Below are 27,644 nucleotides of genomic sequence, written 5' to 3' on the forward strand. Positions count from 1 at the left end.
CTCGGCGCTCCAGGGGTCATTGTTGGCCGCGACTGAGGGAGCGGGAGCCGGGGGAGGAGCTGGGGAGGCAGCGGCTGCGGCGGGAGCCAGAGGGGGAGCCAGAGAGCGAGCGAGCGAAGGAGGGAGGTAGCGAGAGAGCGAGTGAGCGAGGGAGGGAGGAGGTAGAGAGACAGGGAGGGTGGGAGGGAGGAGGAAAAATAAAGAGGAGAGAGCGGAGCAGGGCTGAACAATAGAGACAGGCAGACAGGCGAGCAGGAGAGCCAGCTGCCGCTGCTGGGGGACAGCGGGCGCCCAGGCAGCCCGCGCCCCGGCCTCGGTTCCCGGCCCCAGCCAGACAGCAGGCGGCCAGCGCCCTGGGGAAGGGGTACCATGGGGGAGCTGGCGGCAGGCACCCCTAGCCCGCCGCGCGCCTCCGCCTGAAGGAGGCTCGGCGTTCTCTGCCCCTGCCCCACCGCCCAGCGCCCGCCCTCGAAGCCCCCCGGCCGCCAGCTCTGCGGCCGCGGCCGCTGCGCCCCGCGCCCTCCGCCCATCGGGCGCCTAGCAGCCCTCGGCCCCAGGCTTCTCCGGCCCCCGGCTGCCCTCAGACGCCCTCCCACAGTCATGAACCCCCCTGAGGGAGCAGCGGAGGAAGGAGGAGCAGCCGACTCGGACGTGGACGCCTTTTTCCGGACAGGTAAGCTGGGCAGGGCGCGGGGGGCCGGGGCTGAAGGCTGCTGCCTCGGACGCGGCGTCTCGGACAAGTTTGGGGAAGGAGGGCTGTTGCTGCCGCGTGCGTGTTGGGGGCCAGTGCCCCCTCGGCGTCGGGGCGGGAGTTGCCGAGATTCTGGTTGTTATGGCAGTGCTGGCTGCGTTTGGGGAGGGCGTGGGGGCTGGGAACTCCGCGCCCCTCCGCCTTCATCCCAGTTGCGGGAGTCCGTGTTGGGGAGGCGGGAGGCGGTCCCCTCGGGCCGCCTTCTCCCGGAGCGCGGGGATGGGCGGTGTTGGCTCACTTTGCAGCGCGCTGCTCCGGCTACCGGCGTCCCGGCCCCTCCCTTGGCTCCCCCTCCCCCGTGCCTGTCAGCGGGGCTCCCGGCGGCAGCCCTGGGCCGGCACCCCTCCTCACCATCAGGGGCCCGGGGCCCTGATGTGCACAGAGGGGCGGCGGGGACCCGGAGCCGCGCCGGCTGCAGACTGACAGGAGCGGGGCAGACGACATCGGTCTCGCCTGGTGCGTGTGGGGAGCCTGCCCCTCTGACTTGAGAGGCAGACCCGGCTGGGAGGGCGGTGGGCGCCTCGGACCTCCCCCTTGTCCTCCTCTTCAGTTCTGGGAACGGAGGAGCTATTCATAAGAATTACTCATTCGTGGAAGTGTGAGTTAGCGTCCCTCTCATACACACCCACTAAGTCTCTGCTTGCTGTGAGGTGTAGAGCCCTGAGATGTCTTTCTAGATCTTTGCGCCCCTGCCATCGTCCATGTCCCGGGTCCATTGCTCCTCCTGCTCCCTGGCTACACAGTCCCTTCCTGGAACCGGCACTGACCATCCTCGTTTTCCACCACCTGTGACCCTGTTTCTCTGATGGCCAGGGATTCCCCATCTCCCTGTACCTGTGGCTTCCACCAGCTTCTGTGTGTAGCTCCCCATCTCCCCACATGTCTGAAACCATTTTGTCTGGAATCTTTGTCCCAAGGAGTCCAGTAAGTTACCGGGGCCCCATGCATCTGCTCTCCCTTTTGGAAAGTTGGATTAGAGGACATGAACTGGTGGGGGTCAGGGGTCAGGTTAGCTCTGGAGGGTCTCTGCACATCCATCTGTTTCCTAACCCTGTTACCTTGCCCTGGAGGTCATCTCTAGGGAAGGGGGTGGGGTGCTTTGTGGGGGAGACTTGTGGCTTTGGAAGTCAAGACTTGATTGGCTCATATGTTCATTCTCTAGTTGATGTGCAGAGGAAAAAGCTGGATGACAGGAGCTGCTGCCAGGGTCTGGGGAAATCAGAGGGAGCCCCTGTCATTCTATTCTGCTTTCCAGGTCTAAGCCTACCTTCCTTCTCTTCTTCCTCTTCCTGAGACATGGATTATATTTTCTCTCTCTTCTTTCTTCTCTCTCATACACAAACAGCCCAGCACCCAAAAGCATGGATTCTAAAGAGGTGGAATATAGGGACAAGGTTCTGGGGGCTAAGTGATATCCAGAAATACTCATTATGAGGACGAGGAAGGGAGATATGGGAACTCATAACTGGGGCTAGAAACAAATTGACCAGTCAATCAAAAACCCAGCTGATCCCTCTTGCCTCCCAACTGGGGCAAAAGTCTGCATTTTCTTAGCTCTGGGGGAAAAATCTTGAAGTGTGAGCCTTTCCACCTTCCCTTTCAGGACCCCACTTTTACCTTTTGGTGTCCACTCCTCTTTCCCCTTTGTATCATCCAAACACTAGGTCCTGTTCATTTTCTGTTCCAGGCACCTGTAGCAGAGCTCAGTTCCTGGAGGCTTATTTCTGACAATAAATTCACACAGTGTTAGTGGTGTTAATGGCCAATAATACTCCAATGTGTAACTTTTCCCAGGGCCTTTCAAAACACAACGTATGGCACACATTATCCAACCCTGGCTCAAATCACAAAATAAATAGCAGACTCGGGTCAGTCTCCTGTGGGACTCCTATGTTGGGGATATTCTCCCTCCTCCTTGGGCAGCCCAGTGGCTGAGCTAAGTCTGATGTGCACTTAGTATCAGAGAAAGGTTAAGTCCTTGGTGCATGAGGCTGGAAATGACTGATGACCTGTAACATGTTGCAAGAGGGGGTAGGTCAAGGACTACTCCCACCCTGTGTGGCCCTCTATGCTTGGCTCACTGACTCTCACCACACTTCTGGTCTCTAGCCTAGGCTCTTGCTGGGGATTCTTCTTTTTTTGTTGTTAATTTTTATTTTAGGTTCAGGGGTAGAAGTGCAGGTTATATAGGTAAACTATGTGTCACAGGGGTTTGGTATACAGATTATTTCATTACCTCAGTAATAAGCATAGTACCTGACAAGTATTTTTTCTGATTTTCTCTGTCCTTTCACCCTCCACCCTCAAGTAGGCTCCTGTGTTTGTTATTCCTCTCTTTGTGTCCATGTGTTTTCACTGTTTAGCTCCCACTTATAAGTGAGAACATGCAGTATTTGGTTTTCTGTTCCTGTGTTAGTTTGCTTAGGATAACGGCCCCCACCTCCATCCATGTTGCTGCAAAGGGCATGATCTTATTCTTTTTTATGGCTGCATAGTATTCCATGGTGTACATGTACCACATTTTGTTTATCTAGTCTGCCGTTAATGGGCATTTAGGTTGATTCCATGTCTTTGCTATTGTGAACAGTGCTGCAATAAACATATGCGTTGGTGGAGAGTCTTAAGCTTAGAAAAGCCATATTTCTAAACCTTCTCCCTTCTGATTCCCCATCTCTATGGAATATAGCACTGTACCTGATAGGCTGGATAGATTATAAATGTATTCAATTGAACATCTGAGAAACCTTCAAACAAATTTTCAAAGTCCCTAGCACCAGGGTTACCCCTTTCTTTCTGATGGAAAATTTTGTATGCACAAGGACCGAACTGGAAATTGCTTTGTCAAAATTCTGGCGTACTGTGCTTCTAATTAGGCGTATTTCGAATTATTCTGTCATTTTGGTCCCTTACTTGTCCTCTCTTGATTATTTTGGTATTTCAATCCCTTGACCAATTGGTTAAGCTAGATTCCCTAAATCTCACTTCCCTGTGTGCACATGGACACAGACACCCCACCCTACCCTGCCTACTATTCTAGATTGGTAGACTTCAGATTGTCTTCCTGGGAATTCTCTGTGCCAAGCCTGAGAAAGTGCGTTACAATAATTTTATTGATCATACTTAGGAGGCAGAGGAAGGGAGATATGGGTACTGATAACTGGGACCAGAAACCAATTGACCAGCCAATCAAAAATAATTATTCGGTTCTCACTAGAGCCTTCTGCTGTCCAGGGTGCTGTGGAACACAAAAGAAATATTTGAAGTGGTCTGTGTTCTCAAATTTTGAAGAAGATTGACAATTACTGTTCAATTAAAGATTAATTGCTAACCATTGTGGTGCTACAAGTTAAAAAGTTGGCAGAACTACAGAGGAGGTGGAGCCTAGGGTGGTCCTTCAAGGGTGAGTGGAGAACGGGCAGTGGCACATGGGAGTTTGGGCATTGAAGAGCCTGGGCTGACACAGAGGAAGATGTAGGTTAGTGAGGAGTGGGAAACAGGATTGGAGAAGTGGGGCAGGGTCAAATAGGGAGAGTCTTGAAAGCACAAGAGTGGAGACTGGATTTGATTCAGAGGCAGTAGGGAGTCATTATGGATTCTTGAGCAATGACACATCATGAAGAAAGTGTTTGGAAAGGTTAATCTGGGGTAATATGATTGAATAAGTGGACAAAAGTAGGGTAGAATCTAGGGAGATGCAGAAGTGATCCGGAGGTGAGGGGGAGGAGCCTTGGTCTGGGTTGGTGGCAGAAAGGATGGGGAGTCAGGGATGACCTCGAGACACATTTTTAGAGGTATGAATGTGGGGACTTGTTGATAATCTACTGTTGGGGGAGAGGAAAATGAAGCCCATGAGGAAACTGAAGTATGTGGGTTGAGGAGCCCAGAGGACTGACAGTGTCTGACTGATGGACAGGTGTGGGCTGGTTGAAGACAGGAACTGGTTTTGCAGGGCAGATAATGATGTTAGCTTTGGACATGAAGCATGGGGGGCGACTCAGGGAAATCCAGGTGGAGTTGTTTTGTCAGCAGTTGGAAATGTGAGACCCAAGACAGGAGCATGGCTGGAGGCTAGGGCTGTTGATGTTGATTTGGAAGGTTGGATGCAGCTGAAGCTTTGTGAATGCATCTGCTCTCAGAGGGAAGGAGTAGAGGAAGAAAGGGAAGGGCGAAAGTTAGATTTTGGGGTAGAAATTCTTATTGCAGAAGTGGCAGCAGAGGAGACTTGATCCTGGAGACCCCAGGGAGTCAGTGTGGGCTCTGATGTGATGACAGGCTGCAGACAGGTTGAGCAGGAGGAGTGCTGGGGCATGATGAAAGAAAGACCCTGCGCGCTCCAGGAGCAGAGGATTAGAAGAGGTGTTCAGAGGAGGGATTTGGGGTGGTGAGTGGGAATCAACTACTTGCAGAGTTTATCAGTGAAAGGAAAAAGAGGTATGTGCTTAGCCAGAAGGGACATTAGTATCTAGAAAAGGAATTTTTGTTTTTTGTTAGAGTCACAGCAGGTTTGGAGGTGGCAGGGAGAAAATGTGTGGAGATAAAAAACTGAGGAGGCTAGAACGAGTGTAGAGTTTGATACCTGAAGAAACGAGATAAGAATCGGTTCCCTAACAAAAGTAAGAGCTTAGCTTTGGTGAGCAGCAGAAAAACCTTTTTCTTTAAGGTGCAAAGGAAAAAAGTAAGAAGATAAATGAAAAGAGAGTGATGTGGACATATTTTCTACCTCTGTCCTTCTGTTGAGCATTGCTTCTGTGAATCTAGACATTTTCAGTTGAAGTGTTTGTGGTTACTTGGGCTTCGGCCAATCTCAAACTCAACTCTGTCTTTCCAGCTTTCCAAACTAGCTCTTCCTCTTGACTTTCTTAATTCTATAAGTGACATCTTCACTCTTCCAGTCATGGTATTTAAAACCTTGGTATTGTCTGTGAGGAATCTCTCTCCTCCACAAACCCTGTTGGATTATCTTTCATAGTTAGCCCTTGTTCATCCACAGGGCATGGCCCCAGGACAGGCCCCATATGCCCCCCATGGACTCCTTTCCTGGCCCTCATTCTCATCCCTCGGAAGCTGTTCCCTTAGCCCCACTCTAAGTTGGACCTGCAGACACTTTACACTTCCTAAAGCACTACTTTCATCACACCACTGCTTGCTGCTTGGACCTTCAGTGACCCCCTAGTGCCTTCAGGGTCAAGTGTCGACCTCACAGCTCAGCTCCAGCCAGGCTGCTCTCCACACACTGCCCAAGGGCGCCTGCATTCACAGTCTCCTTGGATCAACCACCCCAGCACCCTCCAAATCCAACACAGTCTTTAAGACTTGAGCCCTATCTCCTTCTGGGAGCTTTCACAGCTCACGATGACAGCCCTTTGAATTACTCACTGTCTGTACTCATTTTCTCACTTCATCGGTATTGTATTGTTATTTAGCCTTTTCATACATGAGGGCTTGTCTCCCCCATTGAATTTATTTGTTCTTTGGAGGTAAGAAAAAGGATCTTTTTAAAACCTTGTGATTAATCAAAAAACGCCTCCTCACAATATAAAGCAAACTTGGCAAAATATAAGCAGCTATCGAATCTAAGTGATGGTTTGTATTCTCTGTATGATTCCTTAAACTTTTTTCTTAAATAAGAACCCTATCACATCTAGATAGGGAAACTTAAACTGTTGTCATGTCCGGGTCATATAGAAGGGAGATTTTGGAATAACAATCTATGTTTGCACGCAATTCTTTGAGTAAATATCACTGCCCAGTCTGTACATTGCCAGGTACCTAAAAAGGGAGGAGTCTCTTACTTCCTGAGCTTGCTTTTGCAGCAAAGGAAAAACATCTTTTTTTTTTTTTTTTTTTTTTAAAGTTATGCTTGATTCTCCAGAGTGTAAACACGATGCTTAATTTAATGCTTATTGTCCCTTCTTGATCTCCTCCACTTTCACCCATGAACTGGGCTTTTGGTCACCCCATTTTTCAGGAGCCTTTGGGGGAGTATTGGGAAGACTTTGTGGTTCTGGAGAGGGAATGTTGTTAATGTTTCTAATTTTTTATAGGCTATTTCTACTATTAATATATTTTAGAACATATCAGTGACATCCAGGTCCATCTCTATAAGATTTGGCAAACTTTGCTTCATCCTTGTGCCACAAATCACCAATAACTTTATTACTGGTACATTCTGTCCCATCGTATTTGATAATCCCTTGAGGGATGAAAGGCAGTTTTAGAATAAACTGAAGCTACAGTAAGAAATTAGCTGATAAGTAAGAAAATCTTCCTGACTATAAATAAAATCAGTAAAACACTGTAACCGATGAACTAGAGGTTCTTCTTAGATGTTGGAATTGAACACTTTTTACTTTTCAAAGTTTTCTCTAGTTCTGGTATTTGATAGTTTACTGCTGGAGGTGGGCAGTATGGTGTAGCCCAGTGGTTCTCAACAAGGGCAATACTCCCCTTCCCACCCCCCATCACAGAACATTTAGCAATGCCTGGAGACATTTTTTTGTGTGTGTGTCATAACCTGGGGAGGGTTTGCTACTGGCATCTAGTGGGTAGAGGTCAAGGGTGCTGCTAAGCATCTTACAATGCACAGGACAACAAATAATTATCCAGCTCCAAAATGTCAGTAATGCTGAGATGGAGAAACCCTGGTATAGCTAGAGGATGATAGGCTTTGGATGGAATAAGTTCAGCACTAACTAGGGATAGGATCTTGCATTAATTATTTAGTATCTCTCATCCTCATCTTCTGCAAAATGGGACTGATAAAGCTTGTTTCACAGGTTGAGAGGATTAAGTAGGAAAAAAAAAACATGTATGGAGCATCTAGTGGTCTCTGACACAGTAGAAGCACAAGAAATCCTAGTTATCCCTGTTGTTTCTGCTGTTTTAATTATTGAATGTGATGGACAGAGGCTGAAGGTCTCTGGAAGGCGTGCTGGGCAGGGCTTTTGACGTGGGATGTGAGAGGGTGCCAGAGAGGCAACATGATGCAGTGCAGGGAGCCTGTGTGTGGCATCAGAAGGCTAGGTTTTGGGCCTCGGCTCTCTTTCATTCATTCATTAAATCATTTGTTTGAAAAATATTTATCAAGTGTTTACTATAGTCATGTACCACGCATGCTATGGGAGTATATAAAGCCATTAAAAACAGAATGTAGAACAGGAATGGAAATGGATATAAATATACACCCTCTGGGAGCACTTGGATATAAGGGGTTAAAAGGGGAGGAAAAAGTCTATGAAGGAGGCCGACAATAGAGCAGGAGGTAAACACTCCATTTTGCTCTCTACTTACATGAATAACTTGGGCAAATGACTTTAACATCTGTGTAAGATGAGGATAATAGCCCCCCGCCCCGACCCTTCCCTTATAGAGCTGCTGAGAGACTCAAATAAGATACTGTATCTGAAAAGTCTTTATAAGTTGTACAGTGCTATCCAAAAATATGTAGATCTTTCCAAATTGAACATTCTGTTACTGTAGGTGCCTCTTCTGACAAGTATTGTCTTATTTAATCTGACTTCCATGGGACCTTTCCAGTCCAGGAAGAGATGCAGTTATTCTCATTTTGGTTTCCCAAGGGGACTGGATGGGTCACCCTTTTACAGCAGGTCAGGGGACCCCTGTTTTCTCCTCCTCTGCATAAGTAGAAGAATGCCAGTGCCCCAGTCCCTGTCCGGGTCGTGGGGCACGTGGCTCGATCCATCTGGAGAAGGTTCTTGGTTCCTACTTCTGCTGAGCCTCAGGTGTGCACAGAGAATCAGGCCCTTCCTGCCTTTTCTCTGTCTGCGTGCAGTTCAGACTCCTCCTGCCACTCCTTTGTGCATGAATGATTGGCAGCAAAAATAACTAGGAAATGACTGACAGCCACAGAGCTGTTGGATCAATAGAGCTGCTAGAAATTGTGTCTGCCTAGGAGAAAGGGAACAGAAAGAATCAAATGGGTGGACAGAGGAATTAATTCAGGGAGGTAAAGAAGAAACTGTAGGAGAATTAGCTTTCTCTCCTCCCCATCTGCCCCATCGCATTATTAGAAGGGAGCTGGACACTAGCTAGGGAACATGGATGCAACAGATAAACAAGTATAAGTGAAAAGTAGCAGACACTCTGTACACTTAAGGGAGAAGTAGCCACTCCCTGGGACATATGATTGGTATGGTTTGGATAGGGAAGACAGAAAGTGTTGTGATCCCAGGTTAAAACAGCATTGAAAGGAGGTATGAATATTCATAGCATATTTAGGGGCAGTAAATGGTCCAGTTTATGTGACTCAGAGGAGGCTGGTGGAGGATCAATGGGAGATGAGACTCAGGAGGTGGCAACCAGGTTGATTAATTGATTGCTTTATCAAACATTTACTAGGCTCCTAGATCATGAAGGCGTTGAATGGAAGGCCAATGAATTTGGTCTTTCAGCAGTTGGCTCTGGGAAGCCACTAAAAATGACATGATCAGAAAGATAAATCTGGCAGCCCTGTGGACGGCCCATTGGAGTAGGGGAGGGACTGTTGGTTGGGGATGGGTTAGGAGATCACTGAGATGGAGTAGGAGGGTCTGAACTTGAGAAGCAGCAGCAGAAATGGAGAGGAGGGGATGGATATGAGTTACTTCAGGAAGTGGAGTCTATAGGACCTGGCATCTTGGATGTTGATGAGTCAAGAAAGAGATAGGAACCCAAGATTACTCCAAAGTTTAGAGTTTGAGTGACTAGGAGAACAGAGGTACCCTTAATGAAAGTCAGGAGCTGGGAAGAGGAGGAGCAGCTGTGGGGAGGCAGGGGAAGAGGGGAGATTTGGAGAATTTGCTTTGGGACATGTTGCATTTCAGGTGTCAGTGAAATAGCTAAGGGAGGTGTGGATTCAGTAGGCGGATACCGAAGGGAGTCTGGAGCTTTGGAGGGAGGCCAGATCTGGAAATATAGATTTGGGAGCTATCTGAAAGAAGTTGTGGCTGGAGCTATCAAAATAGATGATATAATAAATGAAAAGCATACACAGAATTAAGGGCAGAGTGCCAAAGACAGAATTGTAGATACAGGGGTATCTACGTTGGGCTGTGGGAGAACAGATGCAGAAGGGCTGGAGGAGAACCAGGAGAGAGCAATACTTAGGAAAATCAGGTGATCAACAGGATTTAATGCTGCAGGAAAGTTGAGGGAGATGGGAACTGAGCAAATACCATTGGTTCTGGAGACTAGGAGATCATTGGTAATCTTTGAAATAGCAGTTTCAATTGTGTATGAGAGGTGGAATCCAAATTCCAAGGGGAATGAGGAGTGAGCGCATGGGGAGGAAGTGGTGGGAGTGCATATAGATGGCTCTTTGGAAAGGTTTGACTGTGAAGGGAAGATTAAAAATAGCAAGGTACTTGGAGATGGGGAGCAGAGTTGAGGGGAGGTTTTTTTTAGGAGAGAATATATGCGAATACCTAGGGATGGGGAAGAGGGAGACGGCAGGCATGAGAAAGATACTTAATATTTAGAAAAGACAGAAGTAATTGATAGAGGAAGGTCCTGGATGAGCCTGGAGGGGTGGATCTCAAGGTCAGCTTTGGGCCAGAGGAGGATGCTTCTTTCTTGGACACTGGAGGGAAGGCAGACCTCAGTGAAGTAGCTGGCTGGCAAGGACCAGTGGGCACAATGTTCCAGATTGACAGCTCCAGGAGAGAGAGCATCATCTGGCTGGAAGACTCAGAGACTAGTGGCACCATGCTTAGGGAGGGTAGTGCAAGCTGAGGCAGCTGTGAAATGGGTGGGCTGAGCTGTTGTGGCCCTAGAAGGCTCTTGGGTAAAGAAGCTAAGAAGCAAGGCTGGGAGATCTAAAGTTAGCAATCCATTTAAAAGTGCTGGTGGCTTTCTTTTGCAAGCTTAGGTGGGACTGCTCTAGGCTGTAGTAGGGTCTGCAGAATCGCCTCCTACAGAGTATGAGTCAGAAAGGCAAGTGGGGAAGAAGTAAGTGAGGAGAGAAGAGAGGGAGGGAAACTCAGGCAAGATGGTATCTGGGCAGCCTACTTAGGAGGGGTCAGTGTCTGGCCATCAAGGTGCTGTATCAGTGATGGGATTTGCTCATGAATTTCCAGTTTCCATAGTGTCTCTTGAAGTCCTAGAAGAAAGTGGAAGCAGGCTAGGGCTCATGAAAGAGCCCCTTGCTCATTCTTCTCCATGAAGTGAAATCCTTCACACAAGAGAATATGCCATACTCTTTTTCTTGGCCCCAAACACTCGTTCCACCCCTTGTTTCAGGGGCTGACCCAAGAGGAAAAGCCCCATTTCATCAAAGACCCTCCCGAGGGCTGGCGAGTAGGAATCTGGGTGTTGCTGCCACCAAAGGATGGATTGTGGGGAACCAGGCTTATCTTGCCTAGAACACAAGGAGGTGGGAGTTTCCTTAAGTAGAGACCAGTTCCAGAATCACAGAATCTTGGAACAGAAACTTATTCGCTTTGTGACTTTGTGCAAGTTATAATTATTCCAAGCTTTAGTTTATAAATCTGTAAAATGAGTAAAAAAATTCTTGCCTTTCAGTGGGCACCTGTAATCCCAGCTACTTGGGAGGCTGAGGTAGGAGAATCACTTGAACCCAGGAGGCGGAGGTTGCAGTGAGCCAAGATCATGCCGTTGCATTCCAGGCTGGGCAACAGAGCAAGACTCTGTCTCAAAAAAAGAAAAGAAGAAAAAAAATTGCTCATGTTAATAGATATATTGTGATAGTTATATTCATATTGTGAATAGTAATGTAAATAGGATTATATTACTAGTAATATGGTACTATATATTACTAGTATGACATATTACATGTATAACATATTATGATTATGTTACTAGTTAGATGAATCCCTTTATTTTCAAAATCATGAAAACTGATTCCCTCCTTCTTTCCTTCTCTTCCTTCTCCTCCTTCTCTTCATTTTCTTCATTTTCTTCCTTCCTTTGATAACAGTATGGAGATAGTGTTATGATTTTTAAACTTGCAGTTACAATTATTCCAAGGCTTGACAGGCAGGGACTAGGGATGAGGCTAAAATCTCCATCTTTTATACTCTTACCCAGCCCAGGGACAATGGGCATCTATGGGGTGGGGGCACAATATTGAGTTGGCAGCTGGACAGTGGGCCTAGAAGGGGACCTGGGAGACTGGCAGATGGTTAATTGGATGTGACAAAAGAGGGCTAGGAGGAGGGGTCTGGGCTCCTGGGGGATTCCTGTCTCTGACTACTTACTGTCCTGAAATGAAGTGGTGGGGAAAGGGAGGAGTGACTCCAGGAACAGTTGGGGGAAAGATTGGCAGGACTCCATGTCAGGGTGTGGCAGTGGAAGGACAGAACACCATAGGGAGTGCTGTCACAGCTTTAAGTCAGAGGGACGGTGCGAGATTTTAAGCCTCTTCTGTGTACACCGGTGCTTTGGCACATAATATGCTCAGATACTTGGATGTAAAGAGATGCTTAACCAAAGATTGTAACAGTACAATTTTCTAGTCATTCTTCATGATCCCAACCACTGAGTTTTGACAGCTAAGTATCATTCCTTTTGATGGGAATTGGAGAAAGAACTAATCAATTTTAGCAGAGTACTGGATTTCAGTGAGCAGATCTCTTCATTTCTTTTTAAACTTATTTATCGAAGTGTCAAACACCAGCTGTGCACCTACTAAGTGCCAGGCACTGGGTGTACACAGACAAGTTATAAATAGTCTTTCCCAAAAGGAGGTTAACAGCCTAATTGTCGGGCAGGGGTGCCTGATACATAAACAGATGATTGCAGTGTAGTATGATAAGTGCAGTAAAGACAAATGCACACTAATGTATAGAGGAAGGATCAACAACCTGACCCAGATGGGTGTGGGGAACATTCATTGAAGAGGGAGTGCTTGGGGTGAAATGGATGAAAAGGTAGTACAAACAAGAATAATGAGCATAGACCAGTATTCAAGAAACTTGGTAATAAAAGTAAGGAGACAAATAAGATGGTAATCAAGAGGACATTTTGGGGTTGCTGTTATTGTTCTGCTTCTAGACCACAGGTGTGTTTCTTTTGTGAAATCTTTTTTTTTTTGAGACGAAATCTTGCTCTGTCGCCCAGGCTGGAGTGCAGTGGCCGGATCTCAGCTCACTGCAAACTCCGCCTCCCGGGTTTACACCATTCTCCTGCCTCAGCCTCCCGAGTAGCTGGGACTACAAGCGCCCGCCACCTCGCCTGGCTAGTTTTTTGTATTTTTTGGTAGAGACGGGGTTTCACCGTGTTAGCCAGGATGGTCTCTATCTCCTGACCTCGTGATCCGCCTGTCTCGGCCTCCCAAAGTGCCGAAAGTGATTTCTTTTGTGAAATCTTAATGATCTGTTAACTTATATGTGCAGTTTTATGCATGTATATTATTCTTCATTCAAAAATTTTAAAAGGTTATCAGGTCCAGTGAAGTTATTTTTTTCTTTCAGATCAAGAAAAAGCTTTGAATGTTTGAAAAAGTCATAGGAAGAGACAATGGTAGAGACTCAAAGTGTTAGAAGGTGGTATATGCGTTAGCGGAGGGTACCGCGGTGGGTACCAGCTTCCCCCAAAATTAGAAAAGAATGAGATTTGTGGGTAAAGAGGTTATCTCTGGAATGAATGGTCACCTTTTCTTCTGTGGCTATGTGGAAAGACCCAGGTGTTTTTCAGGTCAGATGCTAGAGCTCCTATTAAGCTAACCTCAGTCATCTTAGTGAATGGGAGCCAAGGTCATCTGCAAGCACTGGGAGATGCTGCGAGCCTGGGGAGAGAGGAGATGGATTGGATCCATTTTCTGGAGAATGAGTGGGAATTGCATAAAAGAATGATCTGTTCAGTTGATTTCAGAATGGGCTGGGTATGCCTGGTTCTGACTCTTGCTCAGCCCTGGAGTCTCTGGAGCGGGGAAAGAAATAGTGTTTTTGGCTGGTGATTTGGACGAGATGTCTGGGGTGAGGATGAGGTGTGCACTTCACTTGTTTGAATACTATTGTCTTCCCCAAACCTTATGGAACATTGATGGCGTTAAGGCCTTTTGAAGGCCCTACTTTGGAAAATGTTTATGTCTGATTTCTCCAAGTAGGTTGTACACACCCTTTGCTTTGGACTTGTCTGTATTCTTGTGAATGCCCAGGTTAGTGCCTTGCAAATACTACTTACTCCATTAGTGTATGTTGGCCCAATTTTTTTTTTCAAAAAAACTACTTATTGGTGTCTAGGCTATTTGGGAGTTTTATAATGAAACACTGTGCTAAGGAAATGTGTCTTCTTTTTTGGTTCTTTTTGTTTTGTTTTGTGGACAGGCAATTCTGCTTTAAACAAAAGACCTATGAAGTCAACATTGTGAAATACAGCTGTTGTGTGGATTAATTAGAGGGGATTCCTTTTATCACTTGCTTATAAATATTCACATATTTCACAGGCACTGGAAAAATATTCACTCTTCTTTTAGAAAGCCCCAAGTAGGAAAGTTCAAACATGCAAATGGACCAACTAATCAATATTTAGTGAGTGTCTGCCATGTGCCTAGTGTTATGCCAGATACTAAGAGGGCTAATGAAAATGGCTATCACATGATCTTTGTCCCTGAAAAGTTCATAGTCTTGTTGAATTAGGAAAATAATGGCTAATTGGAGAAAAATCAGAAAGGGAGTTTTAGTCATTCATTGACTCATTTAATATGTATTTATTGTCTATAAGCTAAGAGATAATTTAAATAAGTGGTAAAATAAGGTTTTATTTAGAGAGACTCAATTTTAGGTATACCTTCATAGAACACTTTTTATATTGAAGTTTTTAAAAATATAAAACATTATTTTAATGCTGGCTAACTGTAGGACATTTGAAAAATGTGATAAAGTATAAAGGATAGAAAAGCCACTGTAATTCTTCTATCACCCAGAGAGAACCCGTTTGCTGATATGAGATATTTCCTTCTAGTCCTTTTTCCTATGTGAATTCTCTCCCTTGATCCATGGTTTGTTTTTCAGTTTTTGAATGAAGATGAAAAACAAATGAAGGGGGTAGAATTTTTCCAAAATGAGGTCATTTTTTCCAACTAACTTAAAGGTATGATACATTCCTATACATATGTCTATTGCACAAAGGAAGATGTTTATAAGCCAATTGACCTTTATATGGGGGAAATACAGGAAGACAGAGGATCCATTCATTGTTTGGAGGGGTAAAGGTATTGACACTGTTTTAAAAAATATTTACACAGAACAAAAGTACAAGATATATGGTCAGAGTGAATACTCTTTCTCCCTCTTCCTCCCTTATGTTTAGATAAATTCAACAGATACACGCATGCACCTGTTGCATATACATCTTTATACAAATTAATAGCTTTTTTTCATTTAACAAAAAGAGGATCATGCTATACCTGTTATTCTGCAGCTTGTTTTTATCATTTTGTAATCACGGACATTTTTCTATGTCAACACCTATAGTTTTACCTCATTTTTTTTTGTTCTTTTTGTCTTTTTGAGACAGAGTCTCGCTCTGTTCCCCAGACTGGAGTGCAGTGGTGCGCTCTTGGCTCACGGCAAGCTCCACCTCCTGGGTCCACGCCATTCTCCTGCCTCAGCCTCCCGAGTAACTGGGTCTACAGGCGCCTGCCACCACGCCCAGCTATTTTTTTTTTTTTTTTTTTTGTATTTTTAGTAGAGACGAGGTTTCACCATGTTAGCCAGGATGGTCTCGATCTGACCTCATGATCCACCTGCCTCAGCCTCCCAAAGTGCTGGGATTACAGGTGTGAGCCACTGTGCCTGGCCACCTCATTTGTTTTAACAGTTGTGTTACATTCTATTGTGAGGATGTGTGACTTTATTAAACCATTCTCCTAATGATAGACATTTATAACCCAGATTTTCTGTGGACCGGTGTTTGTTCTGGGACATTATTTGGTCCAAAGAGTAGCAAGAAAGGCCATTCATTTTTTTGATCTTGTTCAAGGGTGACTGTAGGACAACTGTAGGTTTGTGCTGTTTTCTCTGCCTTTATCCTCAGGAGAGAGGAAGAACAACCAGTCCCTGTTCTCTGAAGGATAACTTTTTGTGTAATGTTTAAGGACACTTTTGTTAGTGACATTTAAATAAATGGTAGAGGCCATTCTTGACCTCTTTTTCAGTGTGCCTTAGGAGCCAGATTTGCAGTCTCAATTAGCCAAAAAAGCCGCATCTGTTCTTGAACTTGAATGTAAGTTAATTCCAATACCACAGTTAGCTATGGCAGCACTTTAGATTGTGTATGCAAAAGCCATAGCCTGTTCTTGGCTAGGAGACTCCAAGGATGTCATTCGGGAGACCTTGGTTTCTAATTCTGCCCACCACTAAATAGCTCTGTACCTTGGCCAAACCCGGTAATACGCCTGTTTTTACAGATGGGATCTCTCTTTCCTCATTCGAAGAAAGAGGTAAACATACTTGCCCTGCCATACCTCATAGGAATAGTATGAGATAAAGTGAGATGATAGAAAGAAAATGCTTTGGAAAAACAAAATGCTGACTAACTGAAAAGGGATTTTGTCAGCTGCTTCTCTGGGGTCTCCTTCGGTTTTGAGTGTGGTTGAAAGCTGAGCTGGGCGACTCAGATGGGAGTGACAGCCTGTACTGCACTTGAGGACTGTACATTTTTTCATGTCTGGTAGGAAATTGGCAGCACTAGAAATGGAGTGAAACTTTTCATGACATGTTCCATTTGCTTTTGGAAAAGAGACGTGTGTATGAGAGAGGAAGAGTAGCTCATCTAACTGCCAGAATAGCTGAGGTTTTCTTTCTGGTGGGTAACAGTGTAGTTCAGTTGCACACTTACTTCTTATTACCCAGATGTGCAAAGAAACTGTAGCTTTTCAAATTTTCTAAAGTGGAGCCAGTCTTTCTGATAAGCCCCCACCCCCGTTTTGCTAGTTTATAACATATTATTCTTTTTTCTGGATTATCTCTTTTGGATGACTGTTTCTTTTAGGTAAATTGCTCAGTTGCTCAGATTTTTCTCATGTTCCTCCATTTCTCTTCAGAGTGGGATCTGAGTGCATAGAGGTGTTTACATGAACTTAAGTGGTAGTGATGGGAGCAAAGGAAGAAGGGTGCTTGGAGCCAAGGCAAGATAGCTAGATCCCACTGGTCTTTGCTTTATGGAGGTAGGGCTGGTCTGATGACCTCTCTTGTTTTTTGGAATATTGTGCTAATACCCAGCACTAAAATTTATGTCCTACTTTTTGCCTATGGGGTCAAAGACCCTACATATAGCAACCTCTTAGTCCTGACTCCAGGCCTTTGCCCAGTCACTGACTGAGTACTATCAGCAGGGAACAAAGAAGTATATGGATCCCAGCATGCTCAGCACCAAGTGTGAGAAGACAGAACCTCTGCACTTGGCTCCCTAACTAGACACTCACCTTGGCCAGTGCTGTGTTTTCATCTGTTCACCACCATCCTCTCCCCTCCACACCACACTTGGTGAAAAGGTAGGCATTTTTCTAGAGGCCTTCAACACCTCAGGAGTAGCCTTAGGGTTCTCAGTGAGTGCCATCACAACTATTAGGATATTTCTAAAGCTGTTCCCTAAACTCTGGTTGAGCCTTGAGGTGGGAGTATATATAGTGGAGCCTAAGACCCTGGTATCCGATCTAGACTGAATTTTTCCCATGTTCCCCACATGCCTGAGGAAAAGGGCTTTCCCTCTTTCCTTATGGCAGGGATCTCCCCTATGTCATATCCTCAGTACTCTCTCTCTCTGGTTTAAAGAAAACCTTAATGGTCAAGTCCACCCAGGCTGTATCTTAATATGTTAGTGGGAGCTTGAGAATTCAAGCTGCATACTAAAAAAATCCTATTTTGGATGTCAACAGCTGAACATTGACGCTTTCTCTTTGCCTGCTGCTATAACTATCCTAAACTTCCTTGAGGCAAATAGATGCTTCTGGCAGAGTAAGGAGGAGGTTAAATATATATAAAGACATGCAAAAGAGGAAAGTACATTATATTTTAAAAAGTATTACCCTAGTTAAAACAATAATTTGGGGGAAGAAAGGTTTAGAAATGAGGCTCCCAAGATTGCCTTCATTGGGATTCCATGTATATACATGTACATGCTTATTTGCATGTAAACATGCAAGGGTGTGATGTTGTTGATTCTTCCAGCAAGCATGTAGTGAGCACTTGTTACAGATCATGTAAAGAGGGGCATATGGCATAGTCTCTGTCTTCAAGGAGCTCCTGGTCTTAGGAGAATGATGGAGTGAAGATGGATTACATTATAGAGCTGCATGGCTGAATTCTGCTTTCTGAGACGTTGGTGTTTTCGTCTGATAAATATGACTGATGGTTGAGCTAGGGCCTTTAGTGGGTCTGGTTTCTCCTTACCTTGCTAGGATCTGCTTTCCAAGTCTCTTCAACTTTTGACAATGACAAGTTCTAGTTACTTTTGATTTTCTCAAATAAAGTGAATTCCTTTAACATCAGTCTGGGTTTTCATGAACATATGTTCTATAGCAAGGATGTGCTAAATAAAACCAATTTTAATCAGTAATAAATCAATGGAAGAAATGAAGCCCAAATTAGATTTCCTGCTCTTCCTCTTCTGTGGTGGTGGAGTTGTTTGGTTGCTGTTGTTTTCATCCAAAATTCTTTCACCTCTTTTGATGCAGGAAAACTTTTGTATTTTATACACTATACTCAATCCAGGGCTATGGAGTTCAAACAGCACTAGGGGCTGTGAGCAGTAGTTCTACTTTGACTGGTGAAACTGGGAACTCTGTCCCCTGTGAAGAGGGGGAGAAACTGGTAGCCTGGCAAGTCAAGCCAGGCGGGGCAAGTACGGAGCAAAAATAACACAACAGGTAAGTGGCAGAGTCAGATGGTTGGGTTCCAGTGGAAAGAGCAGCGGGCTGGATTTCGGAAGAACGGTTATTACTGCCGAGCTTGGGCAAGTGTCTCCCATCTGAGGCTTAAGAGAGAGTTGAGCTAGAAGATCTTTAATGCGTCTTCCATCTACAATATTATGAGCTGAATGGATAGCAGGTGGGGGGACAGGGAAGCCCAGGGGCATAGGAACCAAGTGGTAAGTGATTTCAGGACCTTTATGCCTGGTTCTCTGGAGACTTTACCCTTTTGAGGTCTTTCATTTCTGCAGCTTAAGACTGCTTGGTCAGTCCTCCTGATGCCAGAACTCAGAGGTGATCCAGCATCCTTATATGGTGAATAGGGGCACTAACCCCCTTGGGGAGAATCATCCTGATAGTCAGCAAATTAGTGGCTTCACACTATTTTGGTTCTTAGAATCTTTTCAAAGAACCATGTTTCTGGGGTTTCTGGGCCTGCATTAAAAAGCCTACACTTCCTCAGCCTTTTCTTTTGGATTCCAAGTCTGTGTACCTGAACATCCTAGATAATGCCTTCATCAGGGACCACCTTTCTTCTGGCTCTTCCAAGATACAGAGAGGACTAACTTATTCATCTTCCTGTCAGCCCATGTCCTTGAACTTTTCTTCTTTTGCATCAGATACAGAAGATGGTAAAAAGCAGTCCAGAATCTTCTTTTCTTAGGGTATATGCAAACCCAGCCCAACTTCAGCATCTCAAAAGGAGAAATAGGGTAAACTTCCATCTTGGCTTTCTTACATTTCCTTCCACGCAGAACTCTCCTTTATTCCACATTTTCTAGAGCTTTAGATAACTTACATTTTGGTAGAGGGAAACATACTTGATTTCTAAAAAGTACACTAAAGCATTCCAGTTATATGATAAGACTATAGTAGTTGATAGCGCGGACATAAACGAGGAATGAAGTCTATGTTGGTGGATATGGTGGTTGTCATAGAGTAGGAAATGATTGAATGACATTTGGAAGAGGGATTCATTATCCATAGTGACGAGTGGGGAGAGGCATTCCTAGCAGAGGAAGAAAGGTGAGCAAAGGGAGAGAGTTGTGTAAACATCATGGAGAATTAGAGGATTGTAGGGAGACAGGGACTAGAGAGACATATGAGGTCTTGGATTTTCTCAGGAGTTGGATTTTATATACTAGGATTTGGATTCTATTTTTAAAGATATGGGGTCTCGCTGGGTCACACAGGCTGGAGTGCAGTGGCACAATCATAGCTCACTGTAACCTCGACCTCCTGGGCTCAAGTGATCCTTGCACCTCAGCCTCCTGAGTAGCTGGGAGTCCAAGCATATGCCCGACTCTGGATTTGGGTTTTATCTTGTAAGCACTAGAGAGTTATAAAAGACTTTAAGAATTGAAGTGATGGAATAAAAAAAATCTAATTTGGAAGGGATAATATGGCATTGGAAGGACAAAATTGGAGATAGGAATTCTAGTTAGGAAACTACTGAAATATAGTTGATGATACAAGCAATTTAATGGTAGGGGTATCTGCAGGATTTAATGTCTACTTGATGTTGGGATTGAAGGAGAGGTGAAGTCTCAGACAATCTCCAGGTTTTGGCTTAGGTTGTGGGTGAGGTCTCAGATGACCTCCAGATTTTGGCTTAGATTGTGGGTGAAGACTGATGGTGCTTTCACCAAGCCTGACGTCATAGGAATCATGTAGGAGTATAGGAACACTTCACATGCTACTATAGCTTTCTACTGTAAAAGGGTTTAGCACTGCTCCATTCTTCAAACTCTTTACATATTTTGAATATAAAACATTAAAAAAAACTCAGAGTGACTGATGGTTGGACAATTATATATTCAGACAACTTTTCCCACAGGTGGAGCAAGTCTGCATGCTTATGTGTGCATATATGTGCTGTGTGCATGCATATGATGTTGCTCATGCTTTGGATATGAATGTGTGTGCTCCTTTGGTCGTGTTGGGTTCTTGACACAATGTCATTTTTCAGCATTAAAATTCCCATCACCTAGCAGAAGTGCTCCCTTTAAGATCCATTTCCGCTTGGCTCGTTGTGCATAAACATTCCAGTGGGATTGATTGCTTATGTCAAATTAATTTTTTCCCTTCCCAGGAACAGTGTCTGCCATGGGCAAAATGGGGAAATCCCCAGGCCTCTAGCCAAATGCAAGGCTCAGATATAGGGGTAAAGTCAGGCTTGGGTCAAGAATGGTTCTAGATAAGCCACAGAGCCTGCATCTGGATACTTAAGCTAACCTTCCCATTATGCTTTGTGACTGTTTCTAGACAACAGGAAAACCCTAAGCTGGGTAGAGATGGCTGCATATGAGAGGCTTGGGTCTTTTCAGCGTCAGCTGCAGTACCGCGTCCTCCTCTATATCTTGCTTTTGCTGCTTTGTTTAAAAGGCTGCAGAGGCCGTGTGTTGTGGCTCCCACCTATAATCCCAGTACTTTGGGAGGCCAAGGTGGGAGGATTACTTGAACCCAGGAGTTCAAGACCAACATGGGCAACATAGCAAGACCCCATTACTTAAAAATAAAAATAAAAATAAAAATAAAATAAAATAAAATAAAATGAAGTGTTGCAGAAGCCTCTGGAGGCAAATGGAGAACATGCTAAATATCCTCCTTCCCTACCTGACTGCTGTGCAAACTTCACAGAACTCTGGGGTAGTTTTTCCTTCAGTTCCAGTCCTGACACTTCCCTGAAGCTACGGCAGACCTCGGAATGTACCTGTAAGGCCTTTCCCTAACAGGTAGCCCCTATCTTCATAGTGCTTAGTTAGCCAGCCTTACCACATTTTGCCTGACTCCAGACACCAGACCAGGGACCTTCAAACTGTCTTTCCTAAATTGGAAACTTTGGCCAACTGACCTGTACAACAGAGTAGTCTAGACTATATTGTCCACTGATGAGCTAATTTGTATCTTGGCAGTAGGAGCTTTGTGAGCTGTATGATACAGTCTTCCTGAGAATGGTTATGTATTCTTTTCCTGAAACCTGGATTTCTGGAAGTCCTGTTTAACAGCTATTAAATTTAAGTTTAACTTTGTGGGTTGTGATTATCAGTAGTTCCAACCAAAGGATCTCTAGGAGTTTATCATCTATAATCTAGCTGAATACAGCTTTTTAATTAGTGGAGTTTATAGCAAATAGCTTACTCAGTTAGCCATTAAACATCAGGACCCTTGAACTTTAAGAAGAAAGTGGGTGAATTCCTCATCTCAGAGGGTAAAATGCTAAACTTCTACTGTATCTGGTGTAACAATTACTTTTGGGGGAAGGGGGCTTGGATTCCATTTGCCAAAAGCTTTTACATAAATCGATAACAGAAATGATTTTTAGCATTTGCCAACAGATTTTGTAATGCATCACTTTTAGCAGAGGGCATGCATAGGACTTGGTTATACAATTTAATTTTCTGTTATTCCCATAGAATCTCATTGTAATGTCTGGTTTTTGAGCCAGGGCAACTGACTGCTGGAGGGGTGCAGGGTTTATAGAAGTCTGCCAACTGTTAGCGAGAATGTTTCCTCTTCCCCGCTCCTGATGCCACCAAACACGTCTCTTGAATCCAAAAGGAGGTCATCTAATTTCTTCTCTTTACCCTGGCCTAGTTTCTAAGCTCTTACAGCTATTCACTCTATTCTATCTAGTTTGTTTTGAAGTATTTATTCAACGTGTTATGCATAGAAGTCGTTCTCTGAGACATATTTTCAGACCACCTTAATTACTCTATCTAGCATGATTCTGGGCATTGAATAGGCCTGTTTGTGATTTCCCCCCCTTAGATTTTGGGTTTTCCTATGAGAAAGACCAAGGCAGCTCTCCAGTGGAGGTCCTCTTTGACAGACTCATGGGCTGAGTGTGTGATCACGATCACGTGCCACTTTAGGTTTCCTGGAGGCCCTAGAGCCATAGAACTCCAGATTTGATGGGATCTGACTATAGAGGTGGCACTATAAAATCCCATCCTAAATCTCTTGTACAGAGGATGAGGGCAATCGCTTTACATCTGTTTCAATCACTCTAGTGGGTGCCATTTTTCCCCATGCCAAGTCTTTTCCATCCCTGTGCATTGATTCTGCACCCAGGTACCCACCTTATTCACTCCTTCCAGGACCCTCAGTACTGAAGCCTTGTTCTCCTGGACTTTTCCATTTCCGGGCTGTTGGATTTAATGTGACCTTCCTATATGTCAGGTTGAATGGTGAGAGCCTTGTGAATTCCTGGAGAGCCTTTGTGCAGATTAAGAACAAAGGAGGCAATTTATCTCTTCAAGTGTCAGGACTTTTAACCTTATGTTCTTCAACCTCCCTTTCAGGGTTGTTTAACTTTTTGCCAGCCCCTTGCCTTGCAGGTCTTGCATATGCTATAGTTGAGGGGGCTTTTTACAGGCATTGCTAAGCTTTGAAAGGAAATTTTTTTTTTGAGGGAGGAGAGGAATCCCCCAAAATTTGATCAGTGGAAGTCTGTCCTTCTTTGGATGTCAGTGGAAACCTCAAGTCGTCTGGCTGCCTTGTGCAGTTCTGTGTCTGTAGTGTGGTGCAAAGGGGTATGTCCACAGCCTGGAGAGGGGATTCCTGTATGCTGCTGTCAGCCATTATGCACTGGTTTCCTTTCTGATTCTGGGCAGGCCCCTGTACCTCTCTGGGCCTGAGTTTCTTCACTGTAAAGTGAAAGTGCTGAAATGGATGATCACTGAGGTTCCTTTAGTCTCTTGAAAGTCTATGGGGTCTCTGATAATTTAGGAGAAAGTCTTCCTTTGCTGATCTCAACTCTGGGAAAATGCATCTTATAATGGTTGTCTTATGCCTGGGAGTCCCTGTTCTCAGACGTGACACACAAAATGTACAATAACTTGCCACTGACTGGTATCTGTCCCTAGCTATTAGAAATCCAGCTGCAACAAACCTCCAGTCTTGCCAGTCTCTGGATGAGCTGTACAAGCTAAGTTCTGAGCCAATTACAGTATCCTTAGTTTATTTTTTATAGGACCCACCAAATATTTATGGGCTTCCCAGGAAGGTTCAGTCAACAATTTTAGGGTAGCTATAATCTATATGTAACAACTACTCTTCAACATGATTTGTTTCCTTTCTTAGTCTGTAAAGAGGATTTTTTGAAAGGAGAAAAGTTTTGTTTGAATTTTCTCAGAAACTCCAAGTTCTTTAAATTGGATATTTGGCAAATCTTTTTCCCCAGAGTTATCCGTGTTGGCTGGCCCTGCCAGATCTTTTTCCTCTCTCTTAGAGGGAATTTTTAACTGCCATTGATTTATCCCTTACCACATTTGGCTTTGTGAAGAGCTGGTGGGGAGGACAATCTGCAGACTGCTTCTTCCTCTGGAGATTAAGCCTTCAGGACCATATCCTGTTCTTTTTCTTAGAGCCTTGCACCACACCACCCCCTCTTTTGCCACTCTGTCTTCAGGTATGAGTACATTATTCTGGAAGCTGGGCAGAGAGTGAGGAACTGGGATTGAGGGAACAGAAGCAAGTTTTAAAGGTCAAGAAATTCTCATAGTTTATAGAATGATCAAGAGTTAGAACCAGAGGGGGAAGCCTGGCCAGAGTCAGCAAGGGGTCAGGGATCAGGGAAGTAGATAAAGGCCAAGAAGATGAAATCGTGAAAGCTCAATCATGGAAGGCAGTATATGATGCATTCAGCATCCAGGGCATCTGCAGAAGCAGAAGGAGCAGGAAGAGAGAGGGGAAGCAGATGTGAGTTTAACTGCAGCAGTCCTTATTGATTGAGGAATCTCCTTGCTTTGGCCCTGCCTACACTTGTGCGGGTGCCAACTCCCAAGCAGAAGGAGCCTGGGCCTGGGTGGTGGAGCCCAGTGAGAGGACCTGGGCGAGTTTTTGTTATCAGCTGTTGCCTCCCAACTTCTCTCTGGAACAAGTCATCCTGTGAGGCTCTGTATTTCTGCTGCTCAAGGACCCTCTGTCCTTTCCATTCAGTGAGTCTGCAGGTATCCAGGTTTATTTGCTAGGCCTGGGGTTTCAACTTGAGGGGTCAAACTACCTGGATACATTAAGAAAGTGAGTCTGGGCAACTGTATTAGTTCCTTTTCATGCTGCTGATAAAGACATACCCAAGACTGGGCAATTTACAAAAAAGGTTTAAAATGGATTTACAGTTCCACCTGGCTGGGGGAAGATTCACAATTATGGCGGAAGGCAAGGAGGAGCAAGTCACCTCTTACATGGATGGCAACAGGCAGAGAGAGCTTGTGCAGAAAAACTCCCATTTTAAAAATAATCAGATCTCATGAGACTCATTTGCTATTACAAGAACATCCCAGGAAAGACTTGCCCCCATAATTCAGTCACCTCCCACTGGGTTCCTCCCACGACAGGTGGGAATTGTGGGAGTTAAAATTCAAGATGAGATTTGGCGGGGACAGAGACAAACCATATCAGCATCCAAATTCCCCATAGAATATTATCCTTTAGCTTGATGTCTTTAGATGTGTAATTTCCCCACTTCAGTTCTGGTAACAGAGCTGCCTTTCTCTGTGTCTTTAGCTGATGCCCTATCTTTGTGTTCTTGAGTCCTTGGGATGAGTTCATTCATTTTGTTGGGTGGGCCAAAGGGTCTTTCTGGCCATAAGTAAAACAGGTTGTGAACTAAAGATGCCCATTTATCTTTGTGCTTTTATTCAGTTTTATTCAAGGGCCCAAGAGGGGCCCTTCCTGATTTTTGACCCAACTCTCCTCCGACTACGTTTTTCTTCATTCTCAAGCTTAAAAGTTTTGAATCTACATATCTCTCTATGGTGCCTGAGAGCACCAGCCTTATCTGTGACTTGCCTTAGATGGCAGGCTTCAGCCTTGACCTGCAATTGGATTTTTCTAGGAATTTCTTACTAGAATTGATCCAGCCCAATTAAATCAGTAAGCTTCCCTCTAGTATCTGTCTTTTCACCCTTCACTCATAGATTTAACATCTCTTTTAACCTTTTCCAGATTGCACCATTCATCCTCCAGGCTGAAGATGAAAGAGTCTAGATTTATTTTATATATTCGTATATATTTTAAAAAATTATATTATTTCTATACTGTAAACATTCAGGTTAAAGTTTGAATCTTGAAAGTAACTTCTTTAAACGTAATTGTGACAAATGTCACTCTGTGTTGATTGTTGGTTTATGCTTGGCCGAGACCAGCTCTGATTCCATTGGTTATGTGCTCCTTGTAATTCTCTTCCTTGTCCCTTCCTTCTTGAGACTCTCATTATAGAATAAAAAAAGGAATTGTGTAGTGTGGAGGTCCCTTAACTTTCTCAGTTCGTGGTACCTTAACATCTCATAAGTTTTCTGTGGCACCCTTACGGGAAACAGAATACTTAGTAGATCTGTTGATTAGATAGTTAGATCCAAACAACTTAATAAGTACTAATGTTCTAACAATCCAGTAGCCATTTGAAAAAATGATGCATATAAATTAAAAGTATTTTTTCTTATTTATTTTTTGACAAATAGAAATTGTTTTTATTTATGGTATACAACATGATGTTCTGAAATTGTGGAATGGCTAAATTATACTAATTAACATATTCAGGGCCTCACATACTTACCTTTTTTTTTTGTGGTGAGAACACTTAAAATCTACTCTCTTAGTAATTTCCAACTGTACAATACATTGTTATTAACTATAGTCACCATGTTATACAATAGATTTCTGGAATGTATTCCTCCTGGCTAACTTAAATTTTGTATTCTTTGACCAACATTTCCTCCTCAATCTCCCCAAGAAAAGTACTTTTATTTCATTTTTAACAAATCACAGTTACTTACTAATGAGATGTGTGTGCCTGTTGGGCACTGCACAGCTTCTCAGAGGCTGGACTCAAATTGGGTATTGCTCCCCTTATTTCCTGTTCTCCATTGATTTTTGTGTTGTGCTTGCTTTTTATCATAGAAATTGCCTCAAATCCAGTTTTGCAAACATATGACGTCATTTAAAGGAATGGAATGTGGTTTAAGATTGAAATTGAGAGCTACTTTTTGCTAGTAGCTTATGCAGTATCTGACAGATGCCAAGCATTGATGTGTTTCCCTCAAAAATTTAAAAATTCACATAGCCCCTATGAATTTTCTATGGTGGCCCACGGTATCTTTGTGCATCGTTTGGGAACCATGGGGACAGTGGAAGAAATGTTGGAAAATCTTTTCCAGGAGCAATTTTGGTGCTTTTTATCCCCTCAGCCTGGTTGCTATTCTCTAGGTTGCCAGCCTTCTCCTGAGAATCTCTTAGCTTCCAAGTGGCCTTGATTCTCAAGGGACTTTTTCTCTCCATTCCCCATTGGCTTCGCTGACCATTTTTGAGGCTGACTGGTATTTATTAGAGTCTATATCAGGGAGTCTTTTCTGAGAAAGGGTTAGGTCTTGGTCCACCAAACATAAAATGAGGGGGCGGTGAAAGCAGCACCAAGTAGAGCATTTGGGGTGGGGGCCAGATGTGCATAGTCAGCATCAGCTCTATAATTTGCTGGGCCCAGGTCAAAACAGAAATGTGAAACTTCTTGTTCAAAAATAGCAAAGAAAAGTACTACTGTAGGTGTTAATACATAAAATGCTTTCCTTTCTTTCACTGTCTCTCTCTTGATCTGTCACGTTGTTTTCTGTTTGTTATTTAATGTTGTGCTCCCTTAGCATAAGCCTCTTAGGGGCCAGCGCAAACCTCACAGGTATCTGGCTCTCTTCTTACCTTGTGATTTGGTGCACATGGCCTACTGGCTGCTGGGTTCTCGCTTCCCCCAGCTGCAGGACTGAGCCCTGGCCAGGAGCAGATAAATTGTTCCAGGTGTCTCTTTCCATGGACCTGCTGCTTCAGCTTAGAGGGGACAACCTCCAACGATATTGCAAGCACAGAGAAGTGCTTGCTACCTGGATTGTGGGTGGGCAGGAGACTTGCTGCTGAGTTGCTGAGCATGCTGTGATGGTGCTGCCAACTCAAGGGAGGGATGGCTAACATCATGATTTGCCTGGAGACATTGTGGGGTGTATGTACCTGACCTCCACCTTCCCTCTGCTAGGT

The 27,644-nt window shown here is 44.3% G+C and overlaps 1 protein-coding gene across 16 annotated transcripts in view; it reads left to right on the forward strand.

Moving 5' to 3' along the window:
- The first annotated feature begins 200 nt into the window (after positions 1-200).
- KALRN (kalirin RhoGEF kinase) overlaps positions 201-27,644 on the forward strand; it is a 690,448-nt gene continuing 663,004 nt past the window's right edge. For 8 of the 16 annotated variants that reach the window (XM_031662269.1, XM_031662306.1, XM_031662320.1 and 5 more), the window contains exon 1: positions 201-673. In XM_031662269.1, coding sequence (XP_031518129.1) covers positions 601-673 — 73 coding nt within the window. In that variant the 5' untranslated portion in view covers positions 201-600. The remainder of the gene's footprint in view (positions 674-27,644) is intronic. The other 8 variants (XM_031662348.1, XM_031662358.1, XM_031662367.1 and 5 more) reach the window with 3 other exon arrangements.

The sequence above is a fragment of the Papio anubis genome, chromosome 2, assembly GCF_008728515.1.
Source record: "Papio anubis isolate 15944 chromosome 2, Panubis1.0, whole genome shotgun sequence".
Taxonomy (NCBI): Eukaryota; Metazoa; Chordata; class Mammalia; order Primates; family Cercopithecidae; genus Papio; species Papio anubis.